General features: G+C 37.5%; 1 protein-coding gene across 1 annotated transcript; it reads left to right on the top strand.

Moving 5' to 3' along the window:
* Positions 1-835: 835 nt before the first annotated feature.
* On the top strand, positions 836-14,183 carry LOC141297424 (uncharacterized). Its single transcript, XM_073827861.1, has 6 exons — positions 836-1,166; positions 11,469-11,618; positions 12,167-12,271; positions 13,689-13,769; positions 13,847-13,888; positions 14,038-14,183. Exons 2-6 carry the CDS (start codon positions 11,480-11,482, stop codon positions 14,181-14,183), a joined length of 513 nt encoding a protein of 170 aa, XP_073683962.1. The 5' UTR covers positions 836-1,166; positions 11,469-11,479.
* The last annotated feature ends 3,031 nt before the right edge of the window (positions 14,184-17,214 follow it).

The raw sequence follows: 17,214 nt of genomic DNA, 5'->3' as shown, positions 1-17,214 counted from the left end.
ATAGGACAAATACCGAAACTCATTGGTTATTTTTGAACGCGATGCTATATTGGTCTCATAGGATTCAATGATCTATGCTAAGCTATGCTAAAAGTGATATCGCCAGAACAGGAGAACGGCTGAATGGATTTCAAAACAGTAAAACTCAACTTATTAACTCAGGGGGAGTTGGAGAATGAGCCTATTTCCAAAAAAAAGTGGAGTGTTCTTTTAAAGCCTTTTCAAGCTGCATTTAAATTGCATTTTGGACATTCAAACTCACGGGCACCATAGAAGTCCACTATATAGAGAAAATTCCTGAAATGTTTTCCTCAAAAAACAAATCTTTACGACTGAAGAAAGAAAGACATGAACATATTGGATGACAAGGGGGTGAGTAAATTATGTGTAATTTTTGTTCTAGAAGTGAACTTATCCCTATAACTTAGGGATAAGACAAACCTACAGCAGGAATTTCTAGAGATAATATCGCATGGTTAACTCATGGCTACTCCAGAGGTCAGCAGGTTCTCAGGTTGAATGTCCTTGTTTCACCTTTTAATCAAACACATGGAGAGAGAGAGAGAGACAGAGAGAGAGAGAGTAAACTTGAATTGAACCCAATCTCAGTCTGCTTCCGCCCTCTCGTCCTCTTCGTCACAGTGCTACTGTTCTCTGTGTTTGTATGTTTTCAGGGCGTGATTTGGGAACTGAAACGTTGCCAAGTAAACTGCCGTTAGCATGCATGGCACTGTGCCGTGCCTGGTGAACCTTGGCCTGGCCCTCATACTGCAAGTTTCCGTCTCCAAACCTGAATTTAATCTGTAGTCAAATGTACTGTCCCTCCACTCTCGTCTCCATCTTGGCCTCTGAAACAGTCGCCTGCTTTCCGTCGCCTCTTCCCACGTTATCATTGGCACAGCTCGAAGTTCAGGGCACAGTGTTCTGCATGGCAGGGGAGAAGGACAGCGCAGATGTCTTCCTACTAAGTGCGAACATCGTGCTGCATTTTGAAAAGGAGTTTGCGGCAAGGTTTGGGATGAGGTAGGGGAGGGGCCGCAGGGGCTTAATGAATCAGAAAAGGTTTGATATCAGATGACTCACACTACCACTCCAGGAGCTTGTCGGGAGATGTCTGCTACAGTTTGGGCTGGAAAGAACGAGTGGGCATGAGTCAGCAAGATATGGTGAGTGAGAGATCTGATTGCTGCATTAACACCCACTACACCCGTTCAGCTCAGTGTGGCCCACCTTGAACTGCAAGCATGTCCTCTTCCATTGACCTTCCTGTTGGTTTCTTTGCTCACGACAATCAGTTCTTTTAAGCCAAACACTTGAGCTGTAATTTTATGTGACTAATCTCTCTGAAACCACAGGAATGTGACATAATGTTGATTGGCTGGTGGCACAATCTGTGATAGCAGACGGGGAGAAAGTCAAGTCCATTAAAAAAGCCACAGTGTCATATTTGTGATTAAGAAGAATTTTGTCCCAGTCTATTTGTTTTATTCATTTATTTATTCATTCATTCTTTAACAAAATCATATAAAATCATATAAACCTGCATTCAAATGTTTGAGGTCAGTAAGAATTTATTAATTTATTCATTCATTCATTCATTAAATGTATTCATTCCTTAACAAAAAAGTTACTGACATTTAAATGTTTGAGGTCAGTAAGAATCTTTCATTCATTCATTCGTCCATTTATGCATCCATTCATCCCTTTAGAAAACAAAACAAAAATAAAAAACAAAGCTATTATTAAAGAAAATTTGCTGGAAATCATATGAACTGGTATTTTGGGTCAGTATTTATGCATTCATTTATTCATCCCTTGACAAAAAAGTAAAAAAAAATAAAAATGTTTAAAGAAAATTTGCTGGGATAAACTGGGATTATAATGTTTGGGCTAAGTAAGATTCCATTCATTTATTCATTCATTCATTTCTTAAAAAGGTCATTTTTTCATTCCTTAAAAAGAAACTTTGCTGGAAATCATATAAACTGGCATGCAGATGTTTGGGGTCAGTAAGAATCTGTTCATTCATTCATTCCTTAACAAAAAAAAAGCTGTTTGTTCAAGAAAATTTGCTGGAAATCAAATAAACTGACATTCAAATGTTTGGGGTCAGTAAGAATCTATTCATTCATTCATTCATTCATTCATTCCTTAACAAAAAAAGCTATTTGTTTAAGAAAATTTGCTGGAAATCGAATAAACTGACATTCAAATGTTTGGGGTCAGTAAGAATCTATTCATTTATTCATTCTTTAACAAAAAAAGTTATTTTAAACTATCATTCAAATGTTTGGAGTCAGTATTTATTCATTCATGCATTTATTCCTTAACAAAAAGTTTTTTTTTTTTTTTTTTTGAGAAAATTAGCTTGATATCATATAAACTGGCATGAAAATGTTTGGGGTCAGTAAGAATCTGTTTGTTCATTCATTCATTCATTCATTCATTCATTCATTCATTCATTCATCCATTCATTCCTTAACAAAAAAAAAGCTATTTGTTCAAGAAAATTTGCTGGAAATCAAATAAACTGACATTCAAATGTTCAGGGTCAGTAAGAATCTATTCATTCATTCATTCTTTAACAAAAAAGTTATTTTAAACTAGCATTCAAATGTTTGGAGTCAGTGTTTATTCATTCATGCATTCATTCCTTAACAAAAAGTTTTGTTTTTTTTAGATAAAATTCGCTTGATATCATAAACTGGCATGAAAATGTTTGGGGTCAGTAAGAATCTGTTTGTTCATTCATTCATCATTCATTCATCATTCATTCATTAACAAAAAAGCTTTTTTTTTTTTTTCTAAAAATCAGATAAACTGACATTCAAATGATTTGGGTCAGTAAGAATCTATTGATTTATTCATTCATTCATTCATGAACAAAATAAAAGTTATTTTTTAAAGAAAATTTGCTGAAAGTCATATAAACTAGCATTCGAATGTTTGGAGTCAGCATTCATTCATTTATTCATTCATTCCTTAACAAAAAGTTATTTTTTTTTTTTTTTTTGAAAATTTGCTGGATATCTTATAAAACTGGTATTCAAATGTTTGGGGTCAGTAAAAATATATTTATTTGTTTCATTCATTCATTCCTTAACAAAAAGTTATTTTAAAGAAAAATTGCTGGATATCTTATAAACTAGCATTTGAATGTTTGGAGTCAGCATTCATTCATTTATTCATTCATTCCTTAACAAAAAGTTATTTTTTTAAAGAAAATTTGCTGGTTATCTTATAAAACTGCTATTCAAATGTTTGGAGTCAGCATTCATTCATTCATTCATTCATTCATTCATTCATTCATTCATTCAATCATTCATTCCTTAACAAACAGTTATGTTTAAAGAAAATTTGCTGGATATCTTATAAAACTGGTATTCAAATGTTTGGGGCCAGTAAGAATCTATTTATTTGTTTCATTCATTCATTACTTAACAAAAAGTAATTTTTTAAAGAAAATTTGCTGGATATCTTAGAAACTGGTATTAAAATGTTTGGAGTCAGCATTCATTCATTCATTCATTCATACATTTATTCTTTAACAAAAAGTATTTTTTTTTAAGACAATTTGCTGGAAATCATATAAACTGGCATTCAAATGTTTGGAGTCAGCATTAATTAATTAATTAATTTATTAATTAATTAATTAATTCATTCATTCATTCCATAACAATTTATCTCAATTTACTACTTTTCTTAAAGATAATTTGCTGGAAATCATATAAACTGGCATTTAAATGTTTGGAGTCAGCGAAAATCTATATATTTATTTTGTTCATTCATTCATTCATTCATTCCTCAACAAAAAAAGAAGATATTTTAAAGAAAATTTGCCAGAAATGATAAAACTGGCATTCAATTTTTTTTCTTTCTCCCTTTCTTTATTATTTCTTCCTTCTTTCATTCCTTCCTTCCTTCCGTAAATAACGCTATGAAAAAACTGGCATTCAAACGTTTGGGGAAAGAAAGAAAGCCTTTTTTATAATTATATGTTTTAAAATGCAATTTATTCCTGTGATGGCAAAGTTGAATTTTCCTTAGCCAATAATCAGTCTTCAGTGTCACATGATTTTTCAGAAATCGTTCTAATATGCTGATTTGGTGCACAGCAAATATATATTTTTAACAGTTGCACTGCTCAATGTTTTCTGTGGAAACTGGCATACATTTTTAATGTTTCATCAATCTTTGATGAACAGAAAGTTCAATAGAACAGCATATTTTAAAAAAATAGAAATCTTGAAGAAAATCTAGAAATCATAGCTATGATCTAACTACATGTATTCATACATTCCGGCTGGATGGCATATAATGCAAAACATTACTGATTAGTATGTCGTTTTTAACATACTGATCTTTTCAAGTCATTTTTTGTAAATCAGTTTCAACAAAACGAAAAGGAGTCCCCAAAGCCTAAATATTTACATTTGAAAGCATGAAAATGGATGTATACGATCAAAGAGCTGTACACAGTAAACCTCAATCAAAAGGTTCAATACCCTCCTGCAAATAAACAATGAAAATGAAGGCAAAACAGAAATCTGCAATGCCACACTCATCTCAAAATGGATAAATAAGAATATAGTTAATATCTGGCACTGGGTAGACTCTTTTATACAATACTTTATATTAGGTTTTATATATTGCATTCAAAGTTATACATAGATTTTAATCAATGCATTCACTAGAACAAACCCATGACTTTGGCATTGTTAGCACCATGCTCTTCTGTCTGAGCTACAGAAATATTATTATATTCTATCTCAAAAGAATGTCCGCCTGCTAAACACACATTCCACTTGGTATGAGTTTCTGTTGTGTTTGGTCAGACAGGGGTAATGACTGCAAACACAAGCAGATATCATAAAGTCTCTGCTCATTGAAGATCTGATTTGTCCACTCTCTTCCTCCCCCATGTGCACATACGCACATGCTCCCTCCTGCTCTGGCTTGCGAGGGTCTGAACCAACAGATTAAAGCAACGTCACAGACAAATCAGCACAGCTGCCTCACCAAGCGCTATCTGCAGTGATTCTACACTCCCTGCCGTCTTTAAACCGCAAAGTCTTTTAGATTCAAATCAACTGCCTTTCAATGAACAGTTGTTTTGAATGACCATTCACCATCACAACCAAATAAACTGACCATTATGACTACATATGACTAAACAGAAACTAAAATATTTAGAGGCAAGATATAAAAAGCCACTGGGTTAAGGTCAAATGACAGGATTTTTAGCAAAATCCATAACACAGTGACCTACAATGCCAACATTTGTTATAAGCAACACAATGACTGCATATCTCCTCAGATAGATTAACGACTGCAGCAACTTTGAGCATCAGTGTAATATTTGCATATTATGTGCTTCTTTCTGTTCCTTTGCTCACTGTTTTAGCGCCTTTGCCCCTCCCACCTCACTTCATCCCATTGCCTGTTTAAGCACCTCCCCCCTGGTGATGTCATCATCCCAGATCACGTTTGGCACATGTGCTTGCAGCAGAGACTGGACGTCCTAGTCTGTCTGTGACATATTGTTCAATTCCATAGATAGAACAGAGAGAGAGTGGGTATAAAACGATGGATCAGAGGGAAAAACAGCCAAAGCAGAGAAACAAGGAGGTTTGAATAGTAAAAATGGAGGGAGAAGAGTTATATAGGGGCTTGTAATAAAACCGTCTGGTTCTCATGTGTCAGGCCTTTCATTCCCCACTCATTACTCATGGTTTAACTCCAGCTACTTCCTTTAAAACAGGAAGTGGCTTTCGATTTGTTTCACAAACATGCTCAATGAGCACCAACGGACACGTTTGGATAGTCCCTCAATTTCTTAAAGTTCAAATTCAAACTCAAATTTGCAAATTCAAATTTGCTAAATCAATGACATCAGTGGTCCAGAACAGCTCCTCACACCACAGCGTCCACTCTGTTATTGTGAAAGTCTGACCTCTAGAGGTGACCGACAGGAAAGAATGAATGAAGCGTTTCGTTTTAGCCAATCTATTTTGAATTTCAGTGTGTCCTAATAAAAATGAATTGAAATGGTAAACATGTCAAACATTAAACAACAAAAAAATAAAAACAGATTTTTCTTGATGTTCCACAACTAAAGCTTTTAAACAAGACTCATTATAATATAAATTAAAGTAGTGGGATTTATCTCTGAGCATCTTCATATACCATTCTAAAACAAACACTAAACATTTACCACACACACACACACACACACACACACACACACACACACACACACACACACACACACACACACACACACACACACAAAGCAGTTTACAGTCAGAACGTCACCCCTTACTGCAAATTTGATTATGAAAATGCATTCAAACCAACATGGAAATAGTATATCAGCTTGTTTAGTTCTCACAAACAGAAATGGTGAAAGATAGGTGAATATTTTCTGAAGGATTGGGTGCCATTTACTGTCAAGCTTTACAAGTTTTTTTCATCGTTCTTTTTATTTATTTATTTTTTTGAATGACTGACATTCACACCGATATGACGATGGAGACATAAGGGATTATGGGGAAATATTCAAAGACTGCTGAAAACTTCAGCATAAGGAGAACCGCTAAACAAGGACTGCGTGAGGAATAAAAGCAATCAAAAACAAAACTAATTTCCAGTCCCGGAGCTGGACTTTGACTTGCCGAACAAACAGCATCCTAGTGCCTATAGGTAATGTGATACACCCATAATTCTAAGATAAAATAATGTTTGCTGATGGATGTTTTTTAATAATTTAATTGGCCTTTATAATGCATGAAAAACTAGTGTTATGCACAAAAGTACAATGTGATAAACAGAAATGACCCAACATGCTTTTGGATTGCTTAAAACTTTCTTTAGCCAAATTGGTGAACATGCATTTTTATTAAAATGTTCTAACTTCTCTAAAGATTGGAAAAAAAATCTGTCTTTGGCAGTTTAAATGTCAAATATTGTTTCTGATGTTAATGCCAAGCATTGGGATCAGTAAATGTCAGTAGTTTAAAAATGGCAACACGAATTTAAATAATACCTATATTAAATAGCTCTAATGAGAGATTCAATGGAAATTGGTCTAAAGCAGTTTGTGGCATTTGTTTTGCAAAAGCTAATTTTCCCTGAATAAAATAAGCAAATATCACTTGATTCTAAGTTGGATTTAAGGGCGTAGACATTGTCCAAAAGAAGTCTACTAAATATAATGAAAAAGTAAAAAAAATAAAATCAGATTAAGTACATTAATGAGCTTTTAATAAGGACTTTGAATGCATGTTCAGGAATATTTTATTTATTTATTTTTAAATTGAGGTTTCTACATCACATGAAAGCTGAATGAATAGGACAATATTTGGCTGAGATACAACTATTTGAAATTCTGGAATTTGAGAGTGCAAAAAAAAAAAAATCGAAATTTTGAGAAACTGCTGTTAAAGTTTTTTTTTGCAATGCATATTACTAATCAAAAATTAAGTTTTAAAATATATACGGTAGGAAATTTACGAAATATCTTCATGGAACATGATTTTTTACTTTATTACTTTTACTTTATTTATCTAAAAAACACATTTCAAGCATTTAAGCAGAATCCCTAAGATCCAAAATTCAGTTGAGTCTGTCTAAATGTCTTTATTCCTGCATTGATAACTCATAAAATGCCTGCTGTCCATGAAGACTCACTAAAGCTTGGCGCTGCTTCTCACCATTGTTGACGGCACGGAGGAAAAAGGGTACTGCAAGCTCCCCCCTCTGGAAGAAGCGGTTGCTGCACATCTTCTCCCATCAGCGAGCAGAGGACTTAAGGCTGCAGTTCTGCCATCCAAGCCCTGCAGGATGATGTCGGCGCTTGCAAACAGGGCTTATGCAGTGGCCGCCTCGTTTTTTCAAGCCAAACTTCTCCGCGACATGGACGAGTCTGGCCGAGAACTGGGTGCTTTCAGCGAGCTGCGCACCACAATGGACCTGACCTTGCGTGCAACCAAGGCAACAGCCCAAGCGGTTGGGAAGGCTATGGCCAACCTAGTGGTGCTGGAGCGCCACCTGTGGCTGAACTTGACAGAGATCAGGGACGCAGAGAAGATGGCTTTCCTCGATTCTCCTATTTCTCCAAAAGGTCTGTTCGGCCCCGCTGTGGACGAAGCATTTCATGGAGGCACAGATGACGTCGCAAGCACTGCGTCACTTCCTGCTTAAATGCCACAGTGCAGCGGCAACTGTTTCAAGTCGCCCGAAGATGGCATCCACACCACAGCCTGCAAAGCCAGTGCAGCCTCAGCTCTCACAGAAGCCTAAGCCTGGCCTGCAACAGCGCCCCCGAACGGCAAGGAAATATCTGTTTCCAAAGTGCCAAGGTCCCCGCCCTCGTGTAGTGCTGGAACCTGAGCCACAGAAGCCGTCCTGATATGCGTGCGGAGAGGAGAAAGGGGAAGATTCTCGCAGGTGCTGGAATCCCCTTAAAGAGAGCTCGCATTTATTCCCCGCCTCTTCGAAAATTTCTGAGTGGCGGAGGTTTTCTGACCAGGCGCGTCCTGCCAAGGCAGCGTGTGCCTCAAACTACTGCTGTGATAGCGGACCCACTTACTATAAAGAGCAATTTTCCTCTCTCTACACACACACGCCAGTGCGTCCCCTTCGGGCGACGTACTGACATTACCAGAAAACACTCAAGAATGCCGGCGCTCCCTCTACAGGCGGCGAGCTAGCATCAATAAAATTAGAACCCCTTTCCGCTCGGCAGTTGGCTTGGAAAGCCATCCCTGGCGTGTCAGATTGGACTTCAGTTCCCTCGCAGGCCACCTGTAATCAGAGGTGTCGTTCAGACTTTTGTTCCTGACAATGAATCACATGTTCTTCGAGCCGAAGTGCAGACAATGGTTGCAAAGGCCGCTGTGGAAACGGTTCCCATAGTGAACAGAGTCAGGTTTTTACAGCCGGTATTTCCTCGTACCAAAGAAAGACGGTGGACTCAGACCAATTCTCGATCTCAGACATCTGAATCGAGCCCTCATGCGACGGCCATTCAGAATGTTGACTCTAAAACAGATCTTCGCGCAAATTCGCCCCGAGGACTGGTTTCTGTCTGTGGATCTGAAAGACGTGTACTTTCACATCCAAATAGCGTCCCGTCACAGACCGTTTTATGAGGTTTGCTTTCGAGGGAGTGAAATTTCCTTTCTGGGTACAGTCATAGACTCAATTCAAATGTGAGCTTGGATTACATCAGAGTGCTGCCTAACTATTCAGATGCAAAGTTTCCTGTTATGGGCACAGAAAAAACTCTTCTCATTACGAGCGGTTCATGTGCCGGGCAGATTGAACCAAGGGGCAGATATGTTGTTGAGGAACAACATGGCCCCGGGAGAATGGAGGCTGCAACCCCTATCGGTTCAGAGAATATGGTCAGTTTTCCACAGGGCAGAGGTCGACTTCTTCGCCTCCGAAGACAACTATCACTGCCCAATCTGTTTCTCAAAAACATGGGATGCTCTGGAACCATGACTGGCCCAACACCCGCCTGTATGCTTTTCCCCCGATCGCCCTGCTACCCCAGGTTATCAGGGCGAGTCAGGGAGACGAAATGCTCTCTCTTCCTTGTGGCCCTCTGGAGGAATCAGGTTTGGTTCCCAGAGATGGTCCAGATGCTGTCTGCAGCACCGTGGCAGATACCACTGAGGAGAGACCTCTCGCACGCGCAGGGCTAGATTTGGCATCCCCAGCCAGAACTGTGGAGCCTTCATGTCTGGTCGCTCAACGGGAGCCTAACCAACTCCCTGCGAGATTCAGAAATACCATTTTAGAAGCTAGAGCTCTGTCTACTAGATGCCTCTACGCTCTTAAGTGGTCAGTCTTCAGTGACTGGTGTTCAGTTCATAGTCAGGATCCAATATCATGTGATGTGTCCCATGTACTGACTTTTTTACAAGAGCTTTTGGACAAGGGCCGTCCACACTCAAAGTCTATACGGCAGCTATTGCGGCGAATCATTCTCCTGAAGCTGGTCATACGATTGGCAGAAACGACTTGGTCATTAAGTTCCTTAGAGATGCTCGACAGTTGAACCCTCCTCGCCCTAAAACTGTGCCTACATGAGACTTATCTGTAGTCCTAAGAGCCCTTAAAGGGGCCCCCTTTGAGCCGCTCGCATCGATCGGCTTGAGGGCCCTGACATTGAAAACCGCTCTGCTTTTGGCCCTGGTGTCGGTCAAGAGAGTGAATGACTTGCAAGAGCTGTCTGTCAGTACTGCATGTCTCGAGTTTGGGCCTAATGATTGCAAAGTCATTCTTCAGAAATGCAGTGGCTATGTACCAAAGGTGCTCTCAACGTCGTTTAGAGCCCAGGTTATTTCCCTTCTGGCCCTCCCTACAGCGGATGGCGAACAGGGTCCCAATTTGCTGTGTCCTGTCAGGACACTGAGAGTTTATTTTGAGCGTTCAGAACAGCTCATTGTATGCTTTGGAGGCCGCTCTAAAGGGCTGCCAGTTACAAGGCAAAGATTGTCACGTTGGATTGTTGACGCTATAGCCTTGGCTTATACCTCGGCTGACCTACAGTGCCCCATCGGGGTGAAGGCCCACTCCCCTAGAGGGATGGCCTCATCCTGGGCGTGGTCTAGCAGAATTTCTATTGGGGAGATCTGTGCGGCCGCCGGCTGGTTGTCGCCATCTACCTTTATTAGATTCTACAATCTAGATGTGCCCTCCTTGCAGATGCGGGTGTTATCTGCTTGATTCTCTCTCACCTCCCCACTGGGTGGGTGGAGTTATGTTAAAAAGCAGACCTCAGGTTAACCTTGGGTCTCTTGTTAGCTCAGGCCTTTTTGGGTCCTCAATGAGTGTCCTTGGGCTGAGCTGCTGAGCAGACTAGTTCTGTTCTTGCTTTTAGCACGGCGTGACTGGATAAGTTCCCCATAAGCAGTCATCAAAAATTACGACGCAATGAGAGTTACCTTTCGATAGGGAACGCTCCAGTTACTCACGTAACCTCGGTTCCTTGAGATAAGGGAACGAATGTTACATAAGCTGCCGTGCTAAAGTTGCACACGAGTCGATGGCTGTCGCTTCAGTAGTTTGATTCTGATGAAATGGAGCTTTTCACCGACTTATATAGCAGTCAGCTCCGCCCTTCTTGCCGGGCTAAAGCGCCATTGGTTTGTGCAAATGACGACATAACGCTCGTTCCCTTATCTCAGGGAACCGAGGTTACGTGAGTAACCGGAGTGATTTCAGTAGGAATCAGTGTAATTGAGAGTTTCACTCAAGGGAGAGGTTTCCGGAAACGTTTCCCTTTCTCATGCAGATTTCTCTCATGTTCAAGTTGGTCACGCCAGTTTGCAGCGAGGACAAACTCAATGCTGTACGAACATGACTTTCGCTAAATTACTGATAATAAACAAAGGACTATTTTTGCTAACAAAATTTCTCGAATGTGACCTTCCAAATAAATATAATTTGTCCTGTAGGGAGCAGTACTATGATCCCAGTGGTGCCACAGGATTTTGAGCAGAATGAAGATAATACAGACCTGTGGAACGTCCTCTTCAGAAGACAACAACTCCAGAACCGTCTTCAGTTTCTACAGGAGATTCAAAAGAGGAACAATAGACTAGAAGGTATAGAAAAGACTATGAATAACGCAACGATATTGATAATAAAATGTATAAATATAAATGAATGAATGAATAAATGAACATTATTGTGACCAGTTGAATAAAATGCTTAGACTATATATATATATATATATATATATATATATATATATATATACACACATTTTTTTTTCCTCATAAATCATGACATAGAAACGTGAATTAGTCAGATTTAAATCTGAAAAAATACAACTAATTTCCGTTTGGAAACTGTTAATTGGTCGGACTAGTTGTTAAGTCTAGGATTATGCAACTGGTCCCTAATGTAATGGCCCTCTAGACTTCAGAGCAGAAACAACATTCGATCATTTCACTAAACAATAAAACATGCAAACTATGTAATGTAATTACTCCTTCTTTCTCAATAGTAAAGGAGTTGCCTTTACCAGGAAATGGCCATTCAAATTGCAATGACTCCACTCTTGCCTGTAACCTGTCCAAATGCTTACATTTGACTAGTTAGTACAAACAATAATTTGGTTGTTTTACATTTGTTTTTGGTTTGTTTTTAGAATACCTTGCAAATGAAGAGGGCCCTTCAGAAGTGGACAAAATAGAGGAGGAGCTGAAGTTACTGGAGCAAAAAGAGAAGGATCTTGTTCAGAAAAAAAGCCAAAGTTCGACAACACACACAGACAAAGGCTTGTGTTTAGATTATACATTCTAGGGAAAATACACACACACATTCTGGCTTCCATTTTTGTGGGGAAATCTCATAGCGTTTATGTTTTTTTTATACTATACAAACTGTATTTTCTATCAACTTATCCTAACCTACCCCTCACACAAAACTCTTTTAGTTTTCAAAACATAATTCTGTATGATTTCGTCACCTTAGAATTATAAGGTTCTATCTGACATTTTTGTCAAAATTCAGTTATTCACATATTCTTATTCTTTGACAACTTTTTTACGTTATTTGATGTTTATTTTGTAAGCTGTGTACATTTTGGGCCTTTATTTAGAAAACAAAAATGGTTCTATCTACAGAAGTCTATGGAATGCAAAAACTTTGAAGCTCAATATCTCGAAAGTGCTCAGAATGCAGATAGAACCTTATAATTCTAAGGTGACGATTTATAAGCTTGTTTCCTCATGGGGACCAACTAAATGTCCCCACAAGGTTAAAATTTACTGGTATTACTATACTTCTGGGGACGTTTGGTCCTCATAATGTCATAATGTAGGGAATATTAGGAACACACACACACACACACACACACACACACACACACACACACACACACACACACACACACACACACACACACGTTGGGTTTACATGTTTTATGGGGACATTCCATAGGCGTAATGGTTTTTATACTGTACAAACCGTACTTTCTATCGCCCTACACCTACCCTACACCTAAACCTACCCCTCACAGGAGATTGTGCACACTTTTACTTACTCAAAGAAACTAATTGTGCATGATTTATAAGCCTGTTTCCTCATGGGGACCTAAGAAATGTCCCCACAAGGTCAAAATCTACTGATATTCCTATCCTTGTGGGGACATTTGGTCCCCACAACGTGATGAATACCAGGTACACACACACACACACACACACACACACACAAAGAAAGGAAAACAAAGGTAGAAACAAAGTACTAGAAAATGCTACATACTAGGTATTTATAGTGAAACACATTTATACATTTTTCAGTTTCATTCAGAACTCCAAAGCAGAAAATACAATATTATTTTACTGGTCATTATGATGTAAATCTGTCCTGAAAACACATCCACATATTAAATAAATAATATAATATAAGTATTATATGATATGTAATTTAATTTAATTAACATTTAATTAAATTTTAAAAAAGTTTTTTAATCAATTAAAATGTATTTCATTTAAAATAAAGAATGTCTCTTGATTTCATCACAGTATTATGGGCAATATAACTTAATTATCTGTTCATTTGACTAAGTATACAAAAGCATTTGTAATACTGTGGCTTTTACAGTATGTAACATTTTCAGTAATAAGTATGCAAATGTAATATCTAGTGTGATATACTCTTGGTGACAGATCCAATCCAAGCTCCAGTCCAAGGACTCTATGTTCTCCCAGTGTCTTCTACAGAAATTTCTCCTATTATTCAAAACTCAGGTGAAATAATATAGCCATGTTGCACATGTAACGCTGATTATCTTGATTATCTTACATTCTCCGTATTTCCCTTACAGAAGATGTATCTCATACCCTTGCTCAGCAAGAGAAAAACACAGGTAAAATAATACATTTATATTGCATTACAAAATGTACATGATACATCTTTACAACTGACAAGAACCCATAGACAAATATCCAGGTTAGAAATGCCATAGAAATAGTTTGCATGTGATGAATAAATAAATGAATGTGTTCACCTTCCCAGAGACCCCAGTAAGCCTGGACGATCTCAAGATGTCCCCTGCAAAAGTGAAATGCCCTGCTTGCGAAAAGATTGTCACCACTGAGATCCACTATAAACTGGGCAGCAATGCCTTCCTCTTTTGTTGTCTCTTATCTGTGGTAGGGTGAGTACTCTATAGTGAATAATCAATAACTGCACAAGATTGCTGTTGTTCCAAATATAGCTAGTATTCATGGCTGTGCTTATACTGGGACCTTTAATGTAAGATAAACCAGTTAATAACTTAACTTTTAAGCAACAGTAATACTGAAAACATACACTGATTACAGTCTTTACTGGTAAATTATCATTAAGAGATCATTTGTGTAAACAGCATAACCTGCATAAAGTACGAGCAGATGACGCAGATGACGCATTTACTCCACACTATTTATGTTCGTCCGAACTTGTCTAATGCAATCTCTGGGTCAAAATTGAATTTTTGTCGCAAAAATGAAAACATAAGCAAAAACACTGACTGCATATACCTCTCCATTTTTAACAAATGGTGCAGTCATTTAGAGGTTACAGAATTTGCTGTTATTTGGAAACTTTTGTGTGAATGGTGCTTAACCCTCTGGGGTTCGAGGGTGTTTTGGTGCCCTGAAGAAGTTTTGACATGCCCGGACGTTTGTGCTTATTTCAGTATCTTAAAAACATATAAATGGCTAATTGTAATCAACACAAATAGGGCTACGATAATAATGTAATATGCAACATGAATGTACATGTTTGTGTTTTTGATAAAACAACATTATTGCGTGCTTAGTGAAAAACTATTTTTTTAAGTCACTCAAATAAGGCCATGAAACACATACAGAACATTTGTTCACAAGACTTTTGAGAACTGGATGTGGTAGTTTTTTTTTACAAAATGGTGTGAAAATCATCTCATTCATTCGTTCAGACAAAACAATATATTGATGTATATTTTATAAAACATGTTTTGTGATCGAAAGAGAATAAGCGTAGGATTGGCAATGACCCATGAATACTTAGCAGTTCTCACCTGAGAGACGTCCCCTAATGGCCCATTAATGAGAATGTCAGGTAAGAAAATATGAGAAGATTCCCAACAATGACTAATTGCAGAACAGCAGAACCATACGTCACAGCAGTCACACGGCAGCAGCAGGCTCAGCCGGTTGTGGGCGGAGTCTCCTGCTGCGGCCCAATCAGGTCCCAATTCGCAAACTATGCGTTTTAAATAGTATTCGCAAATAGAATTAGTATGTCCCAAATCGTATTATGTTTAAAAAGTTTTCCAAAGATTTCCGGGTGGTCTAATACTTAACTTCAGAATACGACATACGGATCAATGCACCCACAACACGTTACGCGGTGAAGGAAGATTCGATTAGAACTACAAACACGCATAAAAAGTGTTTAAAAAAAAACATGGCGGATATGCGCGATCAACGGACGGGTGGAGAAAGGGGTTTGAGTTATAAATAATCAATGTGTTACCTGATAAAAAAAAAATATATATATTTAATGTTATCCGCGTTATATTTCATGTGCAGCAACATAATGAACTTTTAGAACTGCAGAAACAAATGATGAGAGTCTGCTGGCCAAAGAGTCCTTCGTGTTTCACTTTGAATTTAAGGATGATATTGATATGGTCATTTTCCTTAAAGAGTGTGTGAACAAAACATGCCTCAGGATTAACTGCATAGGTTTAACCTAATTTAGTTAGGTGAGTAATGTGTGGTTATTATTGTTGTCAAATGTGTGCCTTCTGTGCTATAACATTTGTTTGATTTTGTAATATTTTTTTTTGAAAATCCAGTTAATGATGCGTATAGTGTATAGTACATGGTATTATGTACTATGAAAAACTGGTTAATCCTGAAATTATTAAGTAAAAATATAGTTTAACTATATAAAAACGTTCTATTGCTCAGGTTTTGTTTTGTTTTTTGTTTAAGCTTTGCACTCAGTTTATACTGTTTATCTTTTAAGACAACAAAAATGTTACACACACCTATATATAATTTAAATAGGCGCGATTAAATACATATATAATTTAAACAGGCGCGAATACACACATATATATTTATAAATATGTATTTACATTTTTTTTTCAATTAAAAACTAACTTTAAATTAAATACTGACTTGACATTAACAGCTTTGAAACACTTCACAAAGATAAGAAGTGCAATTTCTGGTGTTTATCATTAATAAATTATTTGTATTATTATTATTATTATTTTTTAAATATCATACAACACGTCATAAAGAAACAACATTAAAAATAAGAAAAGGAAAAGAAAAAATATAAGTTGATAATTATTTTCACACACTTTCGATCTGAGTTGGAGACTCCGCCCACTACCGGCTGAGCCTGCTGCCGAGGCGCTGCTGCCGTGTGACTGCTGTGACGTATGGTTCTGCTGTTCTGCAATCGGCCCTATCTCGAAGATTCAAACAATGGAGTTGTAGATTGTTTGTAGTTTATTTAAAACAGTATAAAAATCTACATAAAAACAGCAAAATATACATAGTAATGGTCAAATACACATTATGCGATCTAACCACAGAGAAGTGAACATAATTGAGTGTCGTTTCTGAAAACTATTTTCTGAATTCTGTTCAACAAGTGAAACAAGTAAATCATACCTGGTATTTAAGTGCTTGCAAAACTCTTCATCAGTAGTCAAGGAACTTGTTTTTTCTAATATTTTGGTGTAGTTGAACACCTGAAGTTGGTACAGCGCTCTCAGAAGAAAAAAAAGTTTGAAGAGACAAGTGAAAGACAGCAGTATTCATCTGTTGAGCAGGGTTCAGATCACTAAAAAACAAACAACATAAGCAAAACATCTGTGAGCATGTTCATGTCAGGAGCATCTGTAATAAAAGATTAAAAGATGGAACATTTGTGTGAACAGCTCATTTTTGTATTTAACGGTTCTCAGAAAATATACAGCAATTTACTGGAATTACTGTGTGAAAGGGGCTATTGTGCGACTTCGAGCAACACACACAGGTGTTCTAGAATAATTTAGTGTTTTTATACAAACTGAGTGAATGATGCAATGACTCATAGTCACTAAAAAGAGATTCAATTTTGTCATCATTTGCACAACTTCATGTCATCCAAACCTGTTTTATATTATTACTATAACCTGTCTTCTGTAAAACACAAATAATTTTG

The sequence above is a fragment of the Garra rufa genome, chromosome 22 (assembly GCF_049309525.1).
Source record: "Garra rufa chromosome 22, GarRuf1.0, whole genome shotgun sequence".
NCBI classification, from domain to species: Eukaryota; Metazoa; Chordata; class Actinopteri; order Cypriniformes; family Cyprinidae; genus Garra; species Garra rufa.
This window is presented reverse-complemented; position numbering and strand designations above follow the sequence as displayed.

Coding starts and splice junctions, on each gene's coding strand:
- LOC141297424 (XM_073827861.1), top strand. CDS start 11,480: ATGATCCCAGTGGTGCCACAGGATTTTGAGCAGAATGAAGATAATACA. Junction 11,619..12,166: donor GAGGAACAATAGACTAGAAG/GTATAGAAAAGA, acceptor GTTTGTTTTTAG/AATACCTTGCAAATGAAGAG. Junction 13,889..14,037: donor TCAGCAAGAGAAAAACACAG/GTAAAATAATAC, acceptor TCACCTTCCCAG/AGACCCCAGTAAGCCTGGAC.